The sequence below is a fragment of the Notechis scutatus genome, chromosome 3, assembly GCF_049901735.1.
Source record: "Notechis scutatus isolate UNSWTSFEM ecotype Mainland chromosome 3, rNotScu1.2, whole genome shotgun sequence".
NCBI classification, from domain to species: Eukaryota; Metazoa; Chordata; class Lepidosauria; order Squamata; family Elapidae; genus Notechis; species Notechis scutatus.
This window is the reverse complement of record NC_142011.1, coordinates 186019297-186038755: the sequence shown is the minus strand read 5'-3', so window position 1 is coordinate 186038755 and position 19459 is coordinate 186019297. Positions and strand designations below refer to the sequence as shown.

At 39.5% G+C, this 19459-nt stretch overlaps 1 protein-coding gene across 6 annotated transcripts in view; it reads left to right on the top strand.

The window, feature by feature from the left end:
- SNX31 (sorting nexin 31) overlaps positions 1-12950 on the top strand; it is a 30910-nt gene extending 17960 nt beyond the window's left edge. For 2 of the 6 annotated variants that reach the window (XM_087962059.1, XM_087962055.1), the window contains 5 exons: positions 2229-2432; positions 5604-5702; positions 6564-6641; positions 9207-9263; positions 11778-12950. In XM_087962059.1, the coding sequence (XP_087818185.1) occupies positions 2229-2432; positions 5604-5702; positions 6564-6641; positions 9207-9263; positions 11778-11876 (537 nt within the window). In that variant the 3' untranslated portion in view covers positions 11877-12950. The remainder of the gene's footprint in view (positions 1-2228; positions 2433-5603; positions 5703-6563; positions 6642-9206; positions 9264-11777) is intronic. The other 4 variants (XM_087962058.1, XM_087962056.1, XM_087962057.1 and 1 more) reach the window with 4 other exon arrangements.
- The last annotated feature ends 6509 nt before the right edge of the window (positions 12951-19459 follow it).

Sequence of the window (19459 nt, the reverse complement as noted above, 5' to 3'; positions counted from 1 at the left end):
GGTCCTCTCCTGCAACTTCCAGAGGGCCTGGAGTAAAAGCACATCCCATCCTTGTACAACTCTTTCTGCAGTTTCTGACAAAACATAGGATACTCTTTTGAGAATAGTTATCAGGTTTTGGTGAATCTGGCATGGCACCCAAAATATTGTGGCATGTCACCTTTGACATGCATGTCATAAGTTCACCATCATTGGATTAAGTTGTTCTTCTCATATCAAACTGTATGGAGAGGAATCAGCCACTGAGAATTGTTGCTATTTGCATCAAATCATCAGTGGCAGGTTTGAGCATGATGCTGATGATATTTATGGCTGTGTTTACTACATTTCTAGGTCACCTCATTCTTGATCTCCCAGCTGAGATGTTCGTTCAATACAGTGAAATACTGTCATGCAACAGTAGTTAGGGTACTCGTTATAATAAACAGCCATCCATGTTTTTGAAAGTGGATGCACAGATATTCGGTTCATAGAAGCTACTGTATGTATTTCTAGAATATTACAGATAAAACTGCCATTATATCCAAATTATTTAACTGTTCTCAGTTTATTTATTTTTTTGCAAGATTTAAGTGCATCTAACAAATATCACAATGAAGTTTACTAGGAAGAATGTTTCCATTTTATTTGTCAAGTTAGCTGTAACATTATCAAGCACCCTTCTCTTAGGGCAGAAATATTTCCCCTTAATATCCCTATCCCCATATCCCGAATCTCCCCATAGTTCCAGTGAAGTTGAGTGATTCCTTCTTCTGTTATTGAAGCCCCACCAGATTCTTCCCCTCTCTTTCAGAACTAATTAAACTGAAGACTTGTAAAAGATACTCAGCATGCAAATGCTTTTCTGTGAAGCTTCCTCAAATTGCAAATGATCTGAAAACTGAAAAGAAGGCTATTTAAGAAAACACACATGTCCTTTGGGGTTGGAATAATTAGAGTATATTTGGTATAATTGGATTCATGTTTGGAAGCCGAGTTTTGTTTTCTTCTTGCAACTGGAATTTATATATTCGTGCAGGGGTCTGGGCCAGAACTGCATTTAATTATATTGAAAGGATAGCTAGGCTTTCATCCATCTTTACATCAGTGCCTTGATGTTCATAATTTATTTATAATTCATTCCCCCACTCAAATAAACAAATGCATACACTGAAATTTATGAGCATCTCTTTCCATTTTTTTTCCTAATCAAAAGAAAGGAGAAACTTACAAGAAATAAATGAGAGTGCAGAATATAGAGTGTATGCAAACCATTCCTTTTTGATGTCTGTTAATTTTTATAAAATGCCTAGGCTAATAGTTAAAATTATAAATTATTATATTAAAAATGGGAATAGATTCCAATCTATTGGAAGCACTGCCTTTTGGTCATTGCTTCTGTGGCAGCACCAGCTGGATTGGTTTTGTGTGTCATTGTCATGCCCTTATTTTTGGAAGAGATGCAAACTTATTTGTGCAGGAAGAGGACAATAAGGTTGCCAGAGGGAGAATGGCTCCTATACAGAGATTGGAGTTTTCCCTTATATAGTCTTGTACCAAACTTTCTTGGGCCCAGGTGAATCCAGCCTTCTGATCAGCTTCAGTTCCCTATTTATGAATAGTGGTATTCTTCCACTATTCCGTTTCCTAGTATATACTCAAAAAAGCAAATGCTATAAAATACAGAAGAGAAGCAAACTTAGGTACTAGCTCAAGCTAAACTGGGACTACACTTTCGGAAGAACTGGAACATAGATATACCCAGCCAGATTATAGATTGCAAATCATATATTATAAGAAAATAAGACTTATTTTTGTAGACTTTTATAGAATATGTGGGTGAATTTCAGACATTTAGAACTATTCCCAATGATAACTATAGTTCACTATAAACTATAGTATATAACTGTCAAGGAGAGTCCTTAACATCAGGAAGATGTAGAAAAGTAATGTCTGATGTAAGTTACCTACCCAGAGAATGAAATATATTTTGGTGGGCTGCTCCTGGAATGCAGATTTTTCTCATCAATTTTACATTCCCATATAACATTTGGCATTTGTATTTTCATTTGTATTGAACCACTGCATTGAATCCTGTACTCTTCAGTTAGATGGCCCTTGGTCATATTGTGTGATAACAAAGGACTTTGGAGCCATCTAGATCCTTGTGAAGTTGATTGTGTTGCACACTTTTACAGATGTTATGTGTAACCTACTGCTCTCCTCTAGTTGCCGTTTCTCTTGCACAGTTTTTAGAGCTGGTTCGAGAGAGCCAGCATTATGGATATATACAACTTGTTCCTTGTTCCTGTGACTACCCTGAACTTGGTTGCACTGCTACTATTCACGTGGGAAATAATGAGATTAGCTGCTGCATAAAGTTGCCTAGCAATCAGATCAAAGAGGTCAATTTCAAAATCAACAGAATAAGGTGCTGGCAAGTCACATTTCTTGTAAGTACCTTTTGTATAACTTTGTATCTGTCAAGTACTTGTTTAAGGGTTATTTTCTGAGGGGGTTGATTGTTGCTGCTGTTGTTGTTGCACGTCCTCCAGAAGTCCTCTTATGTGCATTAATATTCCTGCTTTATATAAATAGGACTGTGAACAATAACACATAGCCCATACATAGATTGTGTGTGCATGTATTTGCTACATCCTGAACATCTGGTAAGAAGCTATTTGTGCAATCATTGTATGCCATCATTGATCATATATTAGGACAATCTTCACTGACCATACCTTAGGACAAATTGATATTATCCTGAAATTGCAACTCTCTGAAAGCCTGGAAATTTGGAGTTGTATTTCAAACACATTGAGACTACCAAGTTGGGAAAGACTATTAGGAAATGTCATTTATAACCCAGGCCCCCAACCTGATCCCTATGACACTAATGTAACCTTTGAACTACCTGCTGGCACTGGCTAGGCTCCCTCTGATTTTTAAAAAAATATTTATTATCCCCTCCCAAATAAATAAAGAAATGGAAAACAGGCAAATAACTATCCTCAAGAATCTTTATTTTCAAGAATGAGGACGAGCCCTGCATAAACTGCCTAGGCATTCTTGGAAATAAAAGTCAGAAGGGATACAATTCAGTGCTTGCTTTGGAAACATACACAGCGGCCCTCAAAAATGGAGATAAGTTGAGATACTAGAGGTTAGAGGATTTGGCGGGAAATTACTTCATCAGCTTGTTTTCAGAGGGCAGCCATTTTGTAACATGCTTTCAAAACACCAACATATCCATTGGTACCAAAATGTTTTGAATCCCTGTGCTATAGGCTGCTTGTAAAGGGAACAAAAATATACAAGCTTTTTAATATAGATTAGAAGAATAGGATGGAAATGGGAGATTGACATGTTTCTCCCAAGTGTTTTCTTCTTCTTCTGGGTAGTCCCCCCCCCCCCCCCCCCCCCCCCCCCCCCCCCCCCCCCCCCCCCCCCCCCCCCCCCCCCCCCCCCCCCCCCCCCCCCCCCGATATTTAGGCTATAAGCTTCAAACTATAAGCTCCAAACGTGTGTTATGATTTCTGGTACTCACATGGAGTAACAGAAGCTGGTATTTCTTGAAACATATAAACATCTCAGTAGCAGACATGAAGCATCCCTGGGCTCAACTTACAATTATTTGTGTAATGACTTTGATGACCCGGGGTGTGGCACAAAAATAACAAAGTCACAAAAGTAGATAAGTTCCCTTTAATACCTCCAACTTGGCCCCCAATATCCAGTTATCCTCGGCTGGAGAGCAAACTCTTCCAAAAACAGTCTACAAAGGAAAGAAATGCAGTCCAAACCCAAAGTACAGATAAATTAGAAATTAAAAAAACCAACACAAACCACACTGAAGTAATTAACATGACAGGCCAGGATAATAAATTGCAGACTTCCAAAAGATAATGAAGCACACAAAGTTGGGAGGATGCCAAAACCCAGATAAGCCTCGACAAAAATAATGCACGCTTTGCTTCCAGCAAGGTGTTGTGTGCAAACGCCCTTCTTATATCCTGTTCTCCCAGCTGTAACTAATGAAAGGGATCAGGGCCCTTTTTTCTCCCATAAGCCATGTTGCTCCCTTCTCCGTTCCTCCCTGTGTGCCCTAGGATAAAGAGGGGGTGGCCCTGGATCTTCCTCTGAATGCCCAGTCGGACTGTGCCCTTCCCCTGTTTCTTCCACAGTAACCGGAGCCATACTCCCACTTCCTGTCAGCTGCTCAATCTCCCCCTCAGAATCAGACTCCAACAAGGGCATGACAATTACCATTCAAAGTTACAATGGCATGGAAAAAGTGACTTACAACTAGTCACACTTGCAACCATCACAGCATCCCTGTGGTCACATGATCAAAAATAGGGCACTTGGCAGCCAACATATATTTTTACAAAAATTGCAGTATCCCAAGGTCATGTGATCATTATTTGAAAACTTCCCAACCAACTTCCAACCAACAACGTCAACGGTGAAAGCTGGATTTGCTTAATGAGTGCATAATTCACTGAACAACTGCAATAATTTATTTAACAATCATGGCAAATAAAAAAAAAATCATGGCAAAATCAGTTATGACTCACTCCATAACCATCTTGCTTAGTAATTGAAATTCAGGTCCCAATCGTGGTTGAGGACTACCTATATTCCAAAAAAGCTAGAGCAGATGTGGTAAAATCTCCAGTCCACAAACCAGGTATTCATCTAGCTCATGAATCCTTCCAGGAATTCTCTTTTCCTTCCTCAAAATCCCACCTTCAGGGCAGCGGTGTATTAATCCCTCCAGGTCTCTGCAGAAGGAACTGCCTGAGGACAAACCAGAGTGAATGGCCCCTGCCTTTTTTTTATTGCAGAAAGAAAAAGATTCCCAGGCAAGCATTAACAGTCTTATCTTTTGTTGGTGGCTAGCAGAATCTGTCCCTTTTCTTGTCTTTATCTTTACAAAGGCCTCTTGGTTAATGTGGTGATCTAATCACAGCCCAAGAAGAAGACAGCAAGCAACTCAGGAACCCATCAATTAATCATGATGTTTAACTGTTGGCTATACGTGCATGTCTACAATATATACGGTATTTTATAAAAGGATCTGAAAAAGGACACCTGGTTTTCAAAATTTTGCAGTTTATCCTCATTCTTTAAAATGTGTACCTGATGGAGTTCTTGATAGAATCTTGTAGTATCATAAGCCTCTAGCCAAGAAGATATTTTTCTATATTTGATATTTTATTCAAACTTGGAACTGCCTGGTGATGGAAGGTAAATCTGGACTCTACGAAATAGAAACATGATCCTTCCAGTCCATTCCTTGCAAAATATCCTTGCTAAATTCAAGAAAAGGCATTTTTTTCAGGATCACAATACCTAGGTTTTAACAGTCTGCAAATACTGATTTTAGATGGTCAGGAGTTGTTTTCTTTTATTATTTATTCTCTCCATTTTCTATCTGACATCTTAACATTATATATCTCTGTTGTTCTACACAGCCTATCCAAGCCTTGTTCTTTTTTCTTGATTTGCAGAAGTGACTTTTCCCTAGAAAAAGAAGTACACAGTCTGGATGGAAGAATTTAGGATATACTGTTATATGGCTTTTGTTGTTCTTGATATTCTTCTCCCTTTTGACTATTCAGGGATCCATTTTAGGCCATGGACTTGATCAATTCTTGGAACTCAGAATCGAGTACAATGAATCCGATAAGTGGAAATGGATTGTCTTCAATACAAAGCAGGTTTGTTTAGGTTCATATAAAAGATTATTATATGATAAATATCAGGGTTATTAATCTTTTGCAGCCCAGGTACACATTCCTGTTAATATTGATCCAAATAAGGATTCAGCAAATCCTCTTTCCTAATTAACTAAATATTTTACAAACAAAGATATGTTTTGCCTCTGAGTTACATCTCTTCCCCCTTTCTTTAACTGGTTACAAGAGACAGGGTTCACTTCAGGATGGGTTTGGTAGGGTTCAGATCATATGCTAGTTTAATACATTGGAGAGAAAAAATAACATACGATGTCACATTTAGCAACCAATCCAGAATATGTAAACATCAGCTGGGATTTTTTTTTAAATAATGTTTTTGATTAATGATCATCTTTTTTCTCCAAATAATTACCTATGAATTGAAATTATCATATTACTGATGAACTGGAGGAGTAAGACATCCATTCATTGAAGAGAGAACTATGTGGAAAACAGGTGAATGTGCAGTGCGTTTATTTGGGAATAAATGCTTGCCCAGTGAATTAAACAATATCATCTAAATAGGGTTTTATTTTTTTCCTCCCATGTTTAATTTCCTGGAAAATCTACTCTGATCTCTCTTCTGTGTTTTTGGATTTTGGCTTTTTTTGTGCTGTATAGATAGAAGGGAAGATTGGTTTTTACCTGTAATTGGTAACTCTTGGCTCACAAGTTAGAAAGCTGGGTTTTGCGGTTTTTTAAAATAATGTTTATCATTTGGGGAGGTGTGTTTTCAATTCACTACCATCTTCAGATATATCATAGGCTGAGACGAATATAAATTATAAAAAGGAATTCAATAAAAAAAAGACGTTTCATGAAAACTTAATTCCATCTTTATAGGCATTTCTTCTGAGCAGTTGCTTAAAAAAGATTATATCAGAGCAGCTGATGACAACAACCAAGAACGATCAAGAGATGGTGAGCAAAGTTGACAATCTTACTTCATTGAACATGGATGTTAAGTTGTTAGCACTAAGTTGTAATGCAGTGTGATGACTACTGTGTGTATATCCGTGGTTTTCTTGTGGCTTTCTTGCCAGAATATTCTATGTTTCTAAGAGGTAAGACTCAGTAAAAAGGGGCATCTCCACATATGGATTTTGTTCCAAATGTGCTCTGAACTTGTGTGATGATATAGCACTGGATACTTTCAAGTGCTGAGGCGATATTTTCCTGGCTCTGCATTGATTATTTGATATCAGAACAAAACTGGCATTTTTATTGGCAATGCTATGGCTTCCAGCTGGCTCTGGAAGTTTGAATCCCATCACCTGTTTTCTCATTCTCCCGCCAAAATCAGGGGATTGCAAAATCATCAAGTTCCCCCTTTGTCCTCCTCTGCTTTCCTGCTTTCCATTTGAGTGCTCAGCTCTCTTTTGGTGAAACAAGGAAGTAGGGGAGAAGCAGTGGTGGGATTCAAATTGTTTTACCACCGGTTAGGTGGGCGTGGCTTGGCGGGCGTGCTTTGCCTAACGCCAGCAGCTTTCCCCACACCAGCTGAGACCTGCAGGGCCAATCAGCTGAGAGGATAAAGAAGAGAAAAGCGCAGGGCTGGGTAGGAGAGCCAATCCTGTGCTTTTCTCTTCTTTTCCTCTCAGATGATTGTGGAAGATTTTTTTTCCTCCTCTCAGCTGATCTTTGGCTTTTTTTTATTACCGGTTTGGCCAAACTGGTCTGAATTGGTAGCATGCCACCACTGGGGAGAAGTAACTCAGCAGTGCACTAAATCCTGGATATGGAGCTCAGGTAGGGTGGGAGGTCAGTCAGTCTTTTTTTTTACAAGTGCCCTGGTTCATACGGTCCTATCAGGTGCAGCCTGCCAGTCTCTGAAAGCTCCTTTTTACAAGCGCCCTGGTTCACATTGTCCTACCAGGTGCAGTGTGCCAGTCACTGAAGGCTCCTTTCTTCAGCGTCTAGGCCAGGGGTGTCCAACCTTGGCAATTTTAAGCAAAGCTGGCTGAGGAACTCTGGGAGTTGAAGTCCGCAAGTCTTAAAATTGCCAAGGTTGGACACCCCTGGTCTAGGCCTTCTGGTGTTGCACCTGGCTGGTTTTCTGGCTGACATCCAAACCCTCCCCTCTCATTTGCTGATGCCGTTTCTCTCAGTCCAGCGTTGACTGGCTACAAGGAGAAAAAGGCTGCTGTGTTAGAAGGGGAAAACATGTCGAGCCATATTAATTGCGTTTTATTAATTCATTTCGCCTGGTACTCTCCGCTTCTTGGTTCTGCTCAACTCTTTTTTTTTAAACGTGGTCCTGATATGATTGTGAAACCTCCACCCCAACAATACCTCATGGTAGAAAGAATGATGTATTGTTTGTGTAATAATTTTTTAATTCAAAGTAATTTTAGCCTTCTCTCTGACCCCTAGCCACAACCATCTTCTATGTAGTGGTAACAAAATGAAAGAAAAAGCAAATGATTACACACACCTTTCTTTAATTGGTCCATGAATGCTGTTGCCGTAAGAAGTTCTTAGAGCAATGATGGTTGTTACCAGTATAAAAGCAACCTTTACAGTTACTTCTTCAATCTCATTCAGTTAAAGGCAGCATATACATCTCCGGATAATCCATGCACTATTGAACTGTTGGGGGAAAAAATCCTATCATTCAGTTAGAACCAGTTTTCCTGTAATTTATTTTTATTATAACTGTTCTCTATAACAGTGCTTCTGAACTTTTTTCCTCCAGATGGCCCCTTTCCAATTCATTTCTCTCCTGCACCCCTCTCCCCTTCCGGTCTCGATCCCATTATTAGTAAAAAAAAGATTAGCACTTACCCATTTGGCCTGAAAATAGAATGCATGTATATTCTATTCTGACAGTATTTGCAGTGTAATATATTTTGCTTTTCACTGGTCCCCTTGGCACAGGCCATGGTCCCAGTTACATGATTTATGTCTGTGGCCCCCTTGAAATATCCAAGGCTCCCAGGTAGCCATAAGACACCCCCCCTAGCTAAGAACTGCTACTCTAGAGTAGTATATCTGAACCCCAGCTTCTTTAAGATGTGTGGACTTCAATTCCTAACCAGCGTCCATTCATCTTAAAGTTCCTGATACTGAAAAACAGTATTTTAGAAGGATGTAAAATTGATCTTGACCTTCTATATGTCATCTTTTCAAATATCTATCATTGCTAGAGGATCAAAATGCAATGAAATGAGTAATTTAAAGTAACAAAGTTATTCTAAGTTCATCTGTTTTTGTTTTTGTTTTCTCAAAAACATTCTTAGCTCCTTCATTTATGATCAGAGACTAAAACAAAGTCCTTTGGTCATTTTCATTCCCCTGCTCAGACCCCGTTTTAATTTCTCTAAAACTGTAATGATGCGGAGAACTGGACATAATACTCAAGGTGGGGGTCCAGCCATCTTGAAAGAACTCTGCTCAAGGAAATAAACTTGACGGAACATTCTGGCTACCTGTGTTTCCTATTTGTGTAATGGTGTTTTTGTTTTCTCATTTAACCTATCAATTTAGCAGATTGAGCATCCAGAATTAGACACAGCTAAGAAAGTAAGCATCCGTCCAAGTCAGGTTTGTAAATTAAATTACATAATTTGGGTGGTAAAAAGACTGGGTTGAGTAGGGGAGGTTTTGAGATGACAATTATGCTTGGAAGTTTGAAGCTATTAGTGAGCCTCATCATCTAGCGTTATAAATTGCATCAACTCATGGCTAATTTTGACCTTAATTAGTTTAATAAATCACTGTTATGAGGTCATACATTATGCTACATCACAAACCGGAGTGTGTATAAACTAGCCATTGGATTTCTATCTTTTCTGATGACAATGACTTAAAGTAAATATGGATATCCCCTAGGGGTGGGATTCAAATTTCTTGACAACCGGTTCTGTGGGCATGGCCTAATTTGTGGGTATGGCTTGGTGGTCATGTGACTGGGTGGGTGTGGCTTGTATGTAAATATTGTAAATATTTATGTAAGTATTGAATTTTTAATAAAAAAAGAGAGCAACTTTTACCCAAAATCAGGCAAAGCAGATTGAGTTGCTTGCAGAATCACAGATTCACCCCCCAGATCTACCTTTCTGCAATCTGCTGACTGAGTCTGTACTGAAAAATAGAAGCTTCAGTCCTAAGGAAGGTTCAGCTCTGCCCTCAGGTCACTTCTCCGTCACCCTCCAATCCCCTGAATACCACTCCTGACTGGGCCTCAGGGAAGCCTTTTGGGTGAAGGCAAAGCAGTACAACAGTGATTTAGATTAGCTAGAAAGCAAGAAATGTGACAGGAAGGGAGGGGAGGGGCCAGCCAGTGGCACGATTCTCCGAACTGCACAGAATCTTAACAACTGGTTCTGTAGAACTGGTCCGAACTGGTAGAATCCCACCCCTGATATCCCCAGTTTAGCAGTGCTTAGCCAAGCAACCTCAATATTCCTGTTGGGCAGATTATTAACCATGGGCAAATCATGGAGAAAAAGTCACAATTTCTCAATCTTGATAAGGATCACTGGTTGAGAATAGCAAGAGAGCTCTTTCCCATGGCTATTAACAGTGGTGATACAACTGTCTTCCCAAGAGTCAGTGGGGTTAATGCAATAAAGAAGGGAGTACATTTTTATTTATTTATTTAATTTATTCTATTTGTCAATCGCTTACAAGATAATAGGTATAAGTATAAACATGAGTAAGGATACAGGAAATAGGTACAAATAAATGGGGACAATATGACAGGAACGGTAGGCACCATTGTGCACGCCCCTTACAGACCTCTTAGGAATGGGATGAGGTCCACAGTGGATAGTTTGAGGTTAAGGGAGTGGGGGTTAGAGGATGTAATAACAGAGTCAGGTAGTGTATTCTAGGCATTGACCACTCTGTTGCTGAAGTCGTACTTTCTGCAATCAGGTTTGGAGTGGTTTACATTACATCTGTTGTGTGCTCTTGTATTGTTGCGGTTGAAGCTGAAGTAGTCATTGACTGGTAGGACATTGTAGCAGATAATTTTGTATACTATGCTTAAGTCCAACCATAGGCAGTGTAATTCAAGGTTGTCCAAACCCAAAATTTCAAGCCTGGTGATATAGGGTATTCTGTTGCAAGCAGGAGTACTCTTCTTGTGAAATATTTCTGGATTCGCTGAATTGTATTAATGTCCGATATACAGTGCAGATTCCAGACTGATGAGCTGTATTCGAGTATTGGTCTAGCAAAAGTGCTAGTTAGCACTATGCTCTAGTTAGCAATTCAGTATTTCCAGAGGAGAAGCTTCGTAAGATTAGATTTACAACTCTTAATGCCTTTTTGGCAATGCTGTTACAGTGAGCTCAGTGCTTAGGTCATTTGATATGGGTACTCCAAGGTCCTTGACAGAGTGAAGATCATCAATGAGGATATATCTGCCTAGCTTGTATTTGGTGTACTGATTTTTTTTACCAATGTGTAAGCATTTGTTGGTCGAGATTTGGAGTTGCCAAGTGTTTGACCATTCAGACACATTTAGTTGAAGTATGTATGTTTAGTGAGGGAATGGAACATTCAAAAGTAGCCTATTGCAGATCATAATTCACTGGGCAGCCACAAAGATTCTGTGGACACCAGTGCAATCCCCAAATTTAAAATATTTGCCTCACAAGATTACTACAAATAGTCTGTGGGACTTCATTGCTAATGAAACGTAGGGGCTGAATTTATTAGGGCATTTGCTGACTCAAATCAAACTGCTTCAAATTTCCAATAGCATCACAAGTTTTTTTCCATCTACAATTCTTTCTTCTTTAGTGCCTAAATGCCAAAAGGGGTTACTTGAAACACAAGAACAAATACACTTTATTGTTAGATGGATATTATTATCTTTTTAGTATAATATGATATTGTTTGCCATGCTTAAATTTACTTGCTGCAGTGATAGCCATACAGCATTTGCTGGATCAGACCCCTGAAAGTTCTTTTTTTCTTTATTAGTTTAAATTTAAACTTAAGCTCAACGTGAAATTCTTTCTCTTAATCATAAATTTGGTAGCACTTTTTTTTCTCCCAATACTTTTATTTTTTGGTTAATGGATCATATTTTTTTATTCTCTACAGATATTTCATTCTGGTTTTAAGTCAAGAAAATGGCTACACAGTAGTAGATCAAATGAAGATGATTGTGTATTTGAGAAGATAAGCGAAGAAGATTTGTGATCGACACTGATACAGAGAATATTCATTCTTGCTGGTTTTGAAATATCACTTAGCCAGGATCCTTAATGGCAAGTTGCATCATTTAGGGCCCCAGACATTACAGAGAGTCCTTGACTTACAACCACAATTGAGCCCAAAATTTATGTTGCTAAGTGAGACATTTGTTAAGTGAATTTTGCCCCATTTTATGACTTTTCCTGCCACAGTTGTTAAGTGAAATCACTGACGTTGTTTAGTGACATGGTTGTTAAGTGAATCTGGTTTTCCTATTGACTTTGACTGTCAGAAATCCCACAAAATGTGACCCCAGGACACTGTAACTGTCATAAAAATGAGTCAGTGGACATGGGTCTGAATTTTGATCACATGACCATGGGGATGTTGCAATGGTCATAAGTGTGAAAAATGGTCAGAAGCCACTTTTTTCATTACCGTTGTCACTTTGAACTGTCACTAAATGAATTGTTGTAAGTTGAGGGCTACCTGTACTACGTCAAAATGACAAGAGGACAGGTTTTATATTGTTTTAATAACAGCCAATGCAAGAGAAGACGCAACCGTCCTCAAGCACTGGAGATCCTGCTGTAGACAATTTACTTCAGCTAGGAGATTTGTAAATAGTTTGCCCACATGTTTGTTTTTGTATTATTTAAAAAATACCTTAAACTGAGAAATAGATCTTAGATCAAAATAACACCTGAATTGTCCGACAAAAAGTACTTAATGTTTGGGCAACCAAATCTTCATTACTGTTCATTTGGGATACAAACTGTCCCAGATGCTTTAATCAGGTGATAAATTATGCAATGCACTGAATGATAGTAAGAATTTCCTAAGAAGAAAGTGTAGTGTCTCAAAATCTCCTACTTGAACTGGAACCTGCTTTATACAGGACAAAAAGGTATTTGTGGGGCATTTTTATAGCCCTATAATTTCATCTAGGAATTCTTCACTGAAAAAATCTACATTGTTTGATTACTCTCCCCCCTTTTCCTTCTTTGTACTGATAAGTGAAATAAACTGCCGCTTGGACTATTGGAATTATTCCAATGCATTAAAATATTGTCAAATGTAGTATTTTTGTGAAGAGTTTTAAAATAGTAATGTAATATGGGAGGTACAAGTGTGATAAATATTCTGAAAATGTAAAATGCTGGTTGCATTTTTTAAAAGAAGCACATTTCTAACAGACAGAATGCCTTCAAAATGGTCCAGAAATCACAGTGTGTCTCAAGAAAATCTATTGTGTTGTCTTCCAGTGTGGAAAACCTTAGAACAGCAGTCCTCAACCTCTCTGGCTTGGCAGTCAGGAGGGGGAGGGGAAGAGGGGATGTTCTGTGTGAATGGCAGGCGCACGTGTCATTGCACACAACTTCATTTGCACAAGCAATGGGCGCGTGTACCTGCCGCTTACGCAAATGGAGCTTCATGCACAAGTGTGCACGCCCAGTACTCACACTAATGGAGCTACGTGCACATGTTCACTCACCACTTTCACAACCTGGTTCTGAACGGTCCACAGCCTAACAGTAGGCCACAGCCTGAGGATTGGGGACACACACACCTGGATAGAAGGTGCATAAAAGATACATGAAATACTTCCAACAGCATAGATGGGCTATAATAGTTGTTTGCAGAACATGGATTGCAATCATTCAACTAAAGGGTTCTACAGGGCATGGAGCAACTGACGAAGCAGGTGCTGCAATTCAACCCTCTCTCACTCACTCTCTCACAGTCACCCAAACCCCACCATGCTTGCGCCATGCCTTCCCTGCCACTTGTGCACCTCCTTGTTCCCTTTCCCATCTGATACAGCCATTTATTGACTGCAGCCTGCTTTGGTTGTTGGAAATTGGCACTTCATGACCCGTGATCCCTGTTTAACGAGAGCAACGGGACTGCAGATATTGCGGTCACTAAACAATGCGATCATGTGCTGTTGCATTTTGCAACTGCATAGCTTAGTGACAGAAACTCCAGTTCCAGTTGTCGTCCTAAATGGAATACTTTCTAAATGGAATACTTAAGGAATACTTTTTCCTGAGTCGCTCACTTGCATCTCCTGTATAGAGTTACCAGATAACACACAAAGGAGGATACAGACAATGGGAAAGGAGGATAAACAGAAAGAAAAGGATAAACTTCGCATTCACAACAAAAAATACAGCAAAAACACTGCCAAAAATGTACTTTTTCAAGGAGCAACTGGACTTTCTCGTTTTTCTTTGAAGAAGTTTCGCTTCTCATCCAAGAAGCTTCTTCAGGTCTTCAGAAGAAAAACCAGAAAAACCCTAACCAGTTGCTTCTTGAAAAAGCACCTTTGGGACAACCATGACCTGGATGACTGAAAATCTCCACAGACATTTGCCAAAAATGTACTTAGGTCTCCAGGTACAGTACATGAATTTTTTTCAACAGAAGAAAGACTAGTTTTTCAGTTCTTTTTCAGTATTTTTCCAAAAAATCTTTATTGTTAAGAACTTATGATCGATGTAAGGTGATATAGTGACAAGATTTGCTTTTTCACCATAGAATTGTAGGTCGAGTCATTGACCCACAAACTACAGTGATCATAGATTTGAAGGGCTAGAATGAAGCTGACTGCTGGAAACAGGGAAATAAATATAGCAACATAAATCTCAGATTTCAAGACCGTCAGCAGACATGGGAAAGAAGCAGACAATCTACAAAGTCACACTATATAGAAGTCAATGTATAGAACACAATGACGATTATTGTATAAACATCACAACCGTCCCCCAATCTCCAAAAAATAGTCAAAAATGCAGAGAAATATTTTAAGCCTACATTTGCTGGACAGAGGACAAAAAGAACACAGTCCTCCCTTTGCCAGGAATCTGATAACCCTATTCCCACAGAGATGCATTAATGAGATTTTTCCAGGCTGATTTTCCACTCAATCTTCCTTTTGGTGGCTTTTCCCACCATACCAAATTTGTTCCCATTCTTCTTTGCTTTCAGACCATTTCCTGCAGATGGACAGAACCTCCATTTATTTCACTATCACCTTCCTTTTCTAGCTATGTCTCTGCTACCCTCAGTCCAGAAGCCTTTGGCTGCAGTGAAGGCTTCATTTGTCTCCTGATCTATGGTGCCATATTATCCAAATATGGCTTCTAGCACACAAACATTGGGGTCCTCAGTGCTAAATTATTGCTTTTTCTTAGCAATTAATGAATAAGCCATGATATACGAGCTCAACTTCTTCTTCTTGTGCCATATCCGTCATTGGACATTGGTGATCATGTTGGCAACCCTATTTTTATCAACAGCTGCACAAAAAAGTGCTGCTGAGTTTTGTCCAAAGCAGTTCCTTAGATTTTGAAGCCATGATATTTTTCTGCCTGGACCTTGTTTGCCTTCAAATTTTCCTTGGAGGATTAAGTGAAGTAGGCCATATTTTCCTGGGTGTCACATCACATGTCACATCAAAAAGACCTTGAATATGTATCAGAATGGTCAAACAAATGGCAACTTCAAATCTCAACAAATAAATGCTCTGTCTTATTGGCAAAAAAAATCAGAAAATAAAATACAGGCTGAATAGTCAAGACCTTGTTGATGATCCAAACTCTGTCAAGGATCTTGGAGTACTCATCTCAAATGACCTAAGTGCTAGAGCCCACTGTAACTACATAGCCAAAAAGGCGTAAAGAGTTGTTAACCTAATCTTACGTAGCTTTTTCTCTGGTAATATTACACTACTAACTAGAGCATACAAAACATTTGCTAGACCAATACTCGAATACAGCTCATCAGTCTGGAACCCGCATTACGTATCTGATATTAATACAGTTGAGAAAGTCCAGAAATATTTCACAAGAAGAGTTCTCCACTCTTCTACTCGTTGCAGAATACCTTATGCCACCAGACTTGAAATTCTAGACCTAGAAAACCTAGAACTACGCCGCCTTCAGTCTGATCTAAGTATAGTATATAAAATCATACATTGCAATGTCCTACCTGTCAATGAATACTTCAGCTTCAACCATAACAATACAAGAGCAAACAATAGATACAAACTCAAGGTTAATCGCACCAAACTTGATTGCAGGAAATACAACTTCAGCAACAGAGTGGTCAATGTCTGGAATACTCTACCTGACTCTGTGGTTTCTTCCCCAAACCCCAAAAACTTTAACCTTAGACTGTCTACTATTGACCTCACCCCTTTCCTAAGAGGTCTGTAGGGGGCGTGTCCCCAGGGCCTGTACCGTCCCTGTCCTATTATTTTTCCTATATGTATCCATGTATTCATAACTATGTTTTTACTTGTACCTATTATCTTGTAAGCAATTGACAAACCAAATAAATAAAATAAATAAATGTTCAAAATATTCTAATTTGTGCTTTTTAATGGTTTTGATGATTTCCCTTGGCTTTCCCAGATGGCTCATCGCTTCATTTCTGATTTTATCAACCCAGCTTATATGTAACAACTGTTTGTAAATCCACACAACCCAAACCCAATAAATCTCAGAGCCCCAGTGGCGCAATAGTTAAGAGTGCAGTATTGCAAGCTACTTCTGCTGCAGCCAGCTGCCTGCAATTTGGCAGTTCGAATCTCACCAGGCTCAAGGTTGATTCTCAGCCTTCCATCCTTCCGAGGTGGGTAAAATGAGGACCCAGATTGTTGTGGGCAATATGCTGACTCTGTAAACCGCTTAGAGAGGGCTGTGAAGCACTATAAAGTGGTATATGTACTGTATTTCAAATAACAGATAATCAGAGTTGGTAAGGACCTTGAAGGTCATCTAGTCCAACCCCCTGCCCAAGCAGGAGACCCTACACCATTTCTGACAAATGGCAGTCCAATCTCTTCTTGAAAGTCTCAAGTGATAAATATAAGTCTAAGCGCTATTATGCTTTGGTATATGATTCCACACCCTGCATAAGTCCTACCCTGTACATGACTGCATCTAGCAAAAGCCGTAATGTCACCTCATGACGCCATCACACACCAAAAAATGCAAAATGGCATAGGCTGCCCCTGCCATTCATGTGCGGATGGATGGATGCATGCAATAGCACCTGTCCCCACGGGGGGGGGGGGATCCATGCCAAGAGGGCAACGATCGATATTTTACAAAATCAGCTTCCTTCTCAAGAGGAAGGAGAACCCCCAGGAGGCAAGATGTACGTTCAGGTGACTTTATAGTATATCCTCCATCTTGGAGTTGGGTTTTACAGCATAGGAAGTCCTATTTAAAATGCCATCATCAGGGATTCTCTGCCATCTAACAGCAACAATTTCTTGCTTTAGTGCAGAATCCCGGTATAAGGAGGTGTCTCCCATGTCAGGCGGCCTGCGGAGGCGCCAGTCGCAACGCCTCTTCGCTGCCTGGATAGAGCTACCCAGAAGCCCAAAGGCAGGGGTCTTCAGACTTGACAGCTTTAAGACTTGTGGACTTCAGCTCCCAGAATTCCTCCTCCAGTCATGTTAGCCCAGGAATTCTGGGAGTTGAAAGTTCACAAGTCTTAAAGCTGCCAAATTTGAAGACCCTTGCCCAAAGGGGCTGTGGGGTTTGAGTCTTGGGAGACACAGCAACGGTCCCTTGACGAAGCTCCAGCAAGCCTCTGCTATTAAATGCCAAAGACTTGCCAGCATTTGGGGGGGAGCAAAGTGTACGCGAAATAAGCTGCTTTTTTTTTTTTTGGTGGCCTCTCTTTATAATACTAAGCCTTTTTCAAATGTGCAAACAAAGCAAAATAAAAACAAATCTGGACCAAACAGAGTCAACCCCACACCTCTCTTTTTTTTAGGTGGGGGGCAGAAGGGAGCCTTCATTCATCAAGGCTCTATTTTCCCCCCCCCACCCACACACACAATCCAGAATTCTCAGTTCAGACGCCAATAATGGTCCTAATTCAGGCCTCTTATGTAAAGGCCCAGCGATTTGCTGAGGGAAAAAAGTGAAAAGAAAGAAAACACGATGATTTATTTATTTATTTATTTATTTGATTTGTCAATTGTTTACAAGATAATAAGTACAAGTGTATACATAGTTGTGAATATATGAAATGGGTACATATAAGAAAAATAAAAGAATAAGAGAAACAATAGGACAGGGACGGTAGGCACGTTGGTGCGCTTATGCACGCCCCTACAGACCTCTTAGGAAAGGGGTGAGGTCAATAGTAGACAGTCTAAGGTTAAAGTTTTTGGGGTTTGGGGAAGAGACTACAGAGTCGGGTAGAGTATTCCAGACATTGACCACTCTATTGCTGAAGTCGTATTTCCTGCAATCAAGTTTGGTGCGGTTTACTTTGAGTTTGTATCTGTTGTGTGCTCTTGTGTTGTTATGGTTAAAGCTGAAGTATTCATTGACAGGTAGGACATTGCAATGTATGATTTTATATACCATGCTTAAGTCAGACCGAAGACGGCGTAATTCAAGGTTTTCTAGTTTTAGAATTTCGAGTCTGGTGGCGTAAGGTATTCTATAACGGGTAGAAGAGTGGAGAACTCTTCTTGTGAAATACTTCTGGACTTTCTCAATTGTGTTAATATCACATACGTGATAAGGATTCCAGACTGATGAACTGTATTCGAGTATTGGTCTAGCAAATGTTTTGTATGCTCTGGTTAGTAGTGAGATATTACCAGAGAAAAAGCAACGTAGGATTAGGTTAACAACTCTTAATGCCTTTTTGGCTATGTAGTTGCAGTGAGCTCTAGCACTTAGATCATTAGAGGTGAGTATTCCCAGGTCCTTTACAGAGCTTGGGTCATCAACAAGATCTTGACTATTCAGCTTGTATTTTATTTTCTGATTTTTTTACCAATATGTAAGACAGAGCATTTATTTGTTGAGATTTGGAGTTGCCATATGTTAGACCATTCAGATACATAGTCTAGATCTTTTTGAAGGGTAGTAGTATTGTCTGTGGTATTGAACAGCTTTACATCATCAGCGAAGAGAACGCAATTGCTCTTGATATGATCACAAAGGTCGTTTATGTAGATTATGAAGAGAGTTGGTCCTAGAACACTGCCTTGGGGAACACCACTATTGACAGGTACTGGATTTGATAGGGCGTTCCCAATTTTGACCATTTGTTGTCTGTTTGACAGGAATGCTTCTATCCAGTTATTCAGTTGTCCAGAGATACCATAAGATTTTATTTTTAGGAGTAGTTTGTCGTGTACCACTGAATCAAAGGCTTTGCAGAAGTCTATGTAGATTGCGTCTATTGCTTTGCCCTGGTCGAGTTGTGTAGTCCATATGTTTTTGCAGTGTAAGAGTTGCAGATTACAGGATAGTTTTTTCTGAAACCAAATTGTTTATTGGAGAGTAGGTTGTTTGTCTCTAAATGGAGGATGATGGATTGGTTAATAATTGATTCCATGACTTTACAGGTGACGCAGCATAAGGAGATTGGTCTGTAATTTTCAACTAGGCTTGGGTCTCCCTTTTTGAAGATGGGAATGACTGTGGCTTGTAACCATAGGTTGGGCAAGGAGCTGGTTCTGAAAGATTTTTCAAAGATTATGCTTAGAGTAGGTTAGATTAGATTATGCTTAGAGTAGGTTGTTTGTCTCTAAATGGAGGATGATG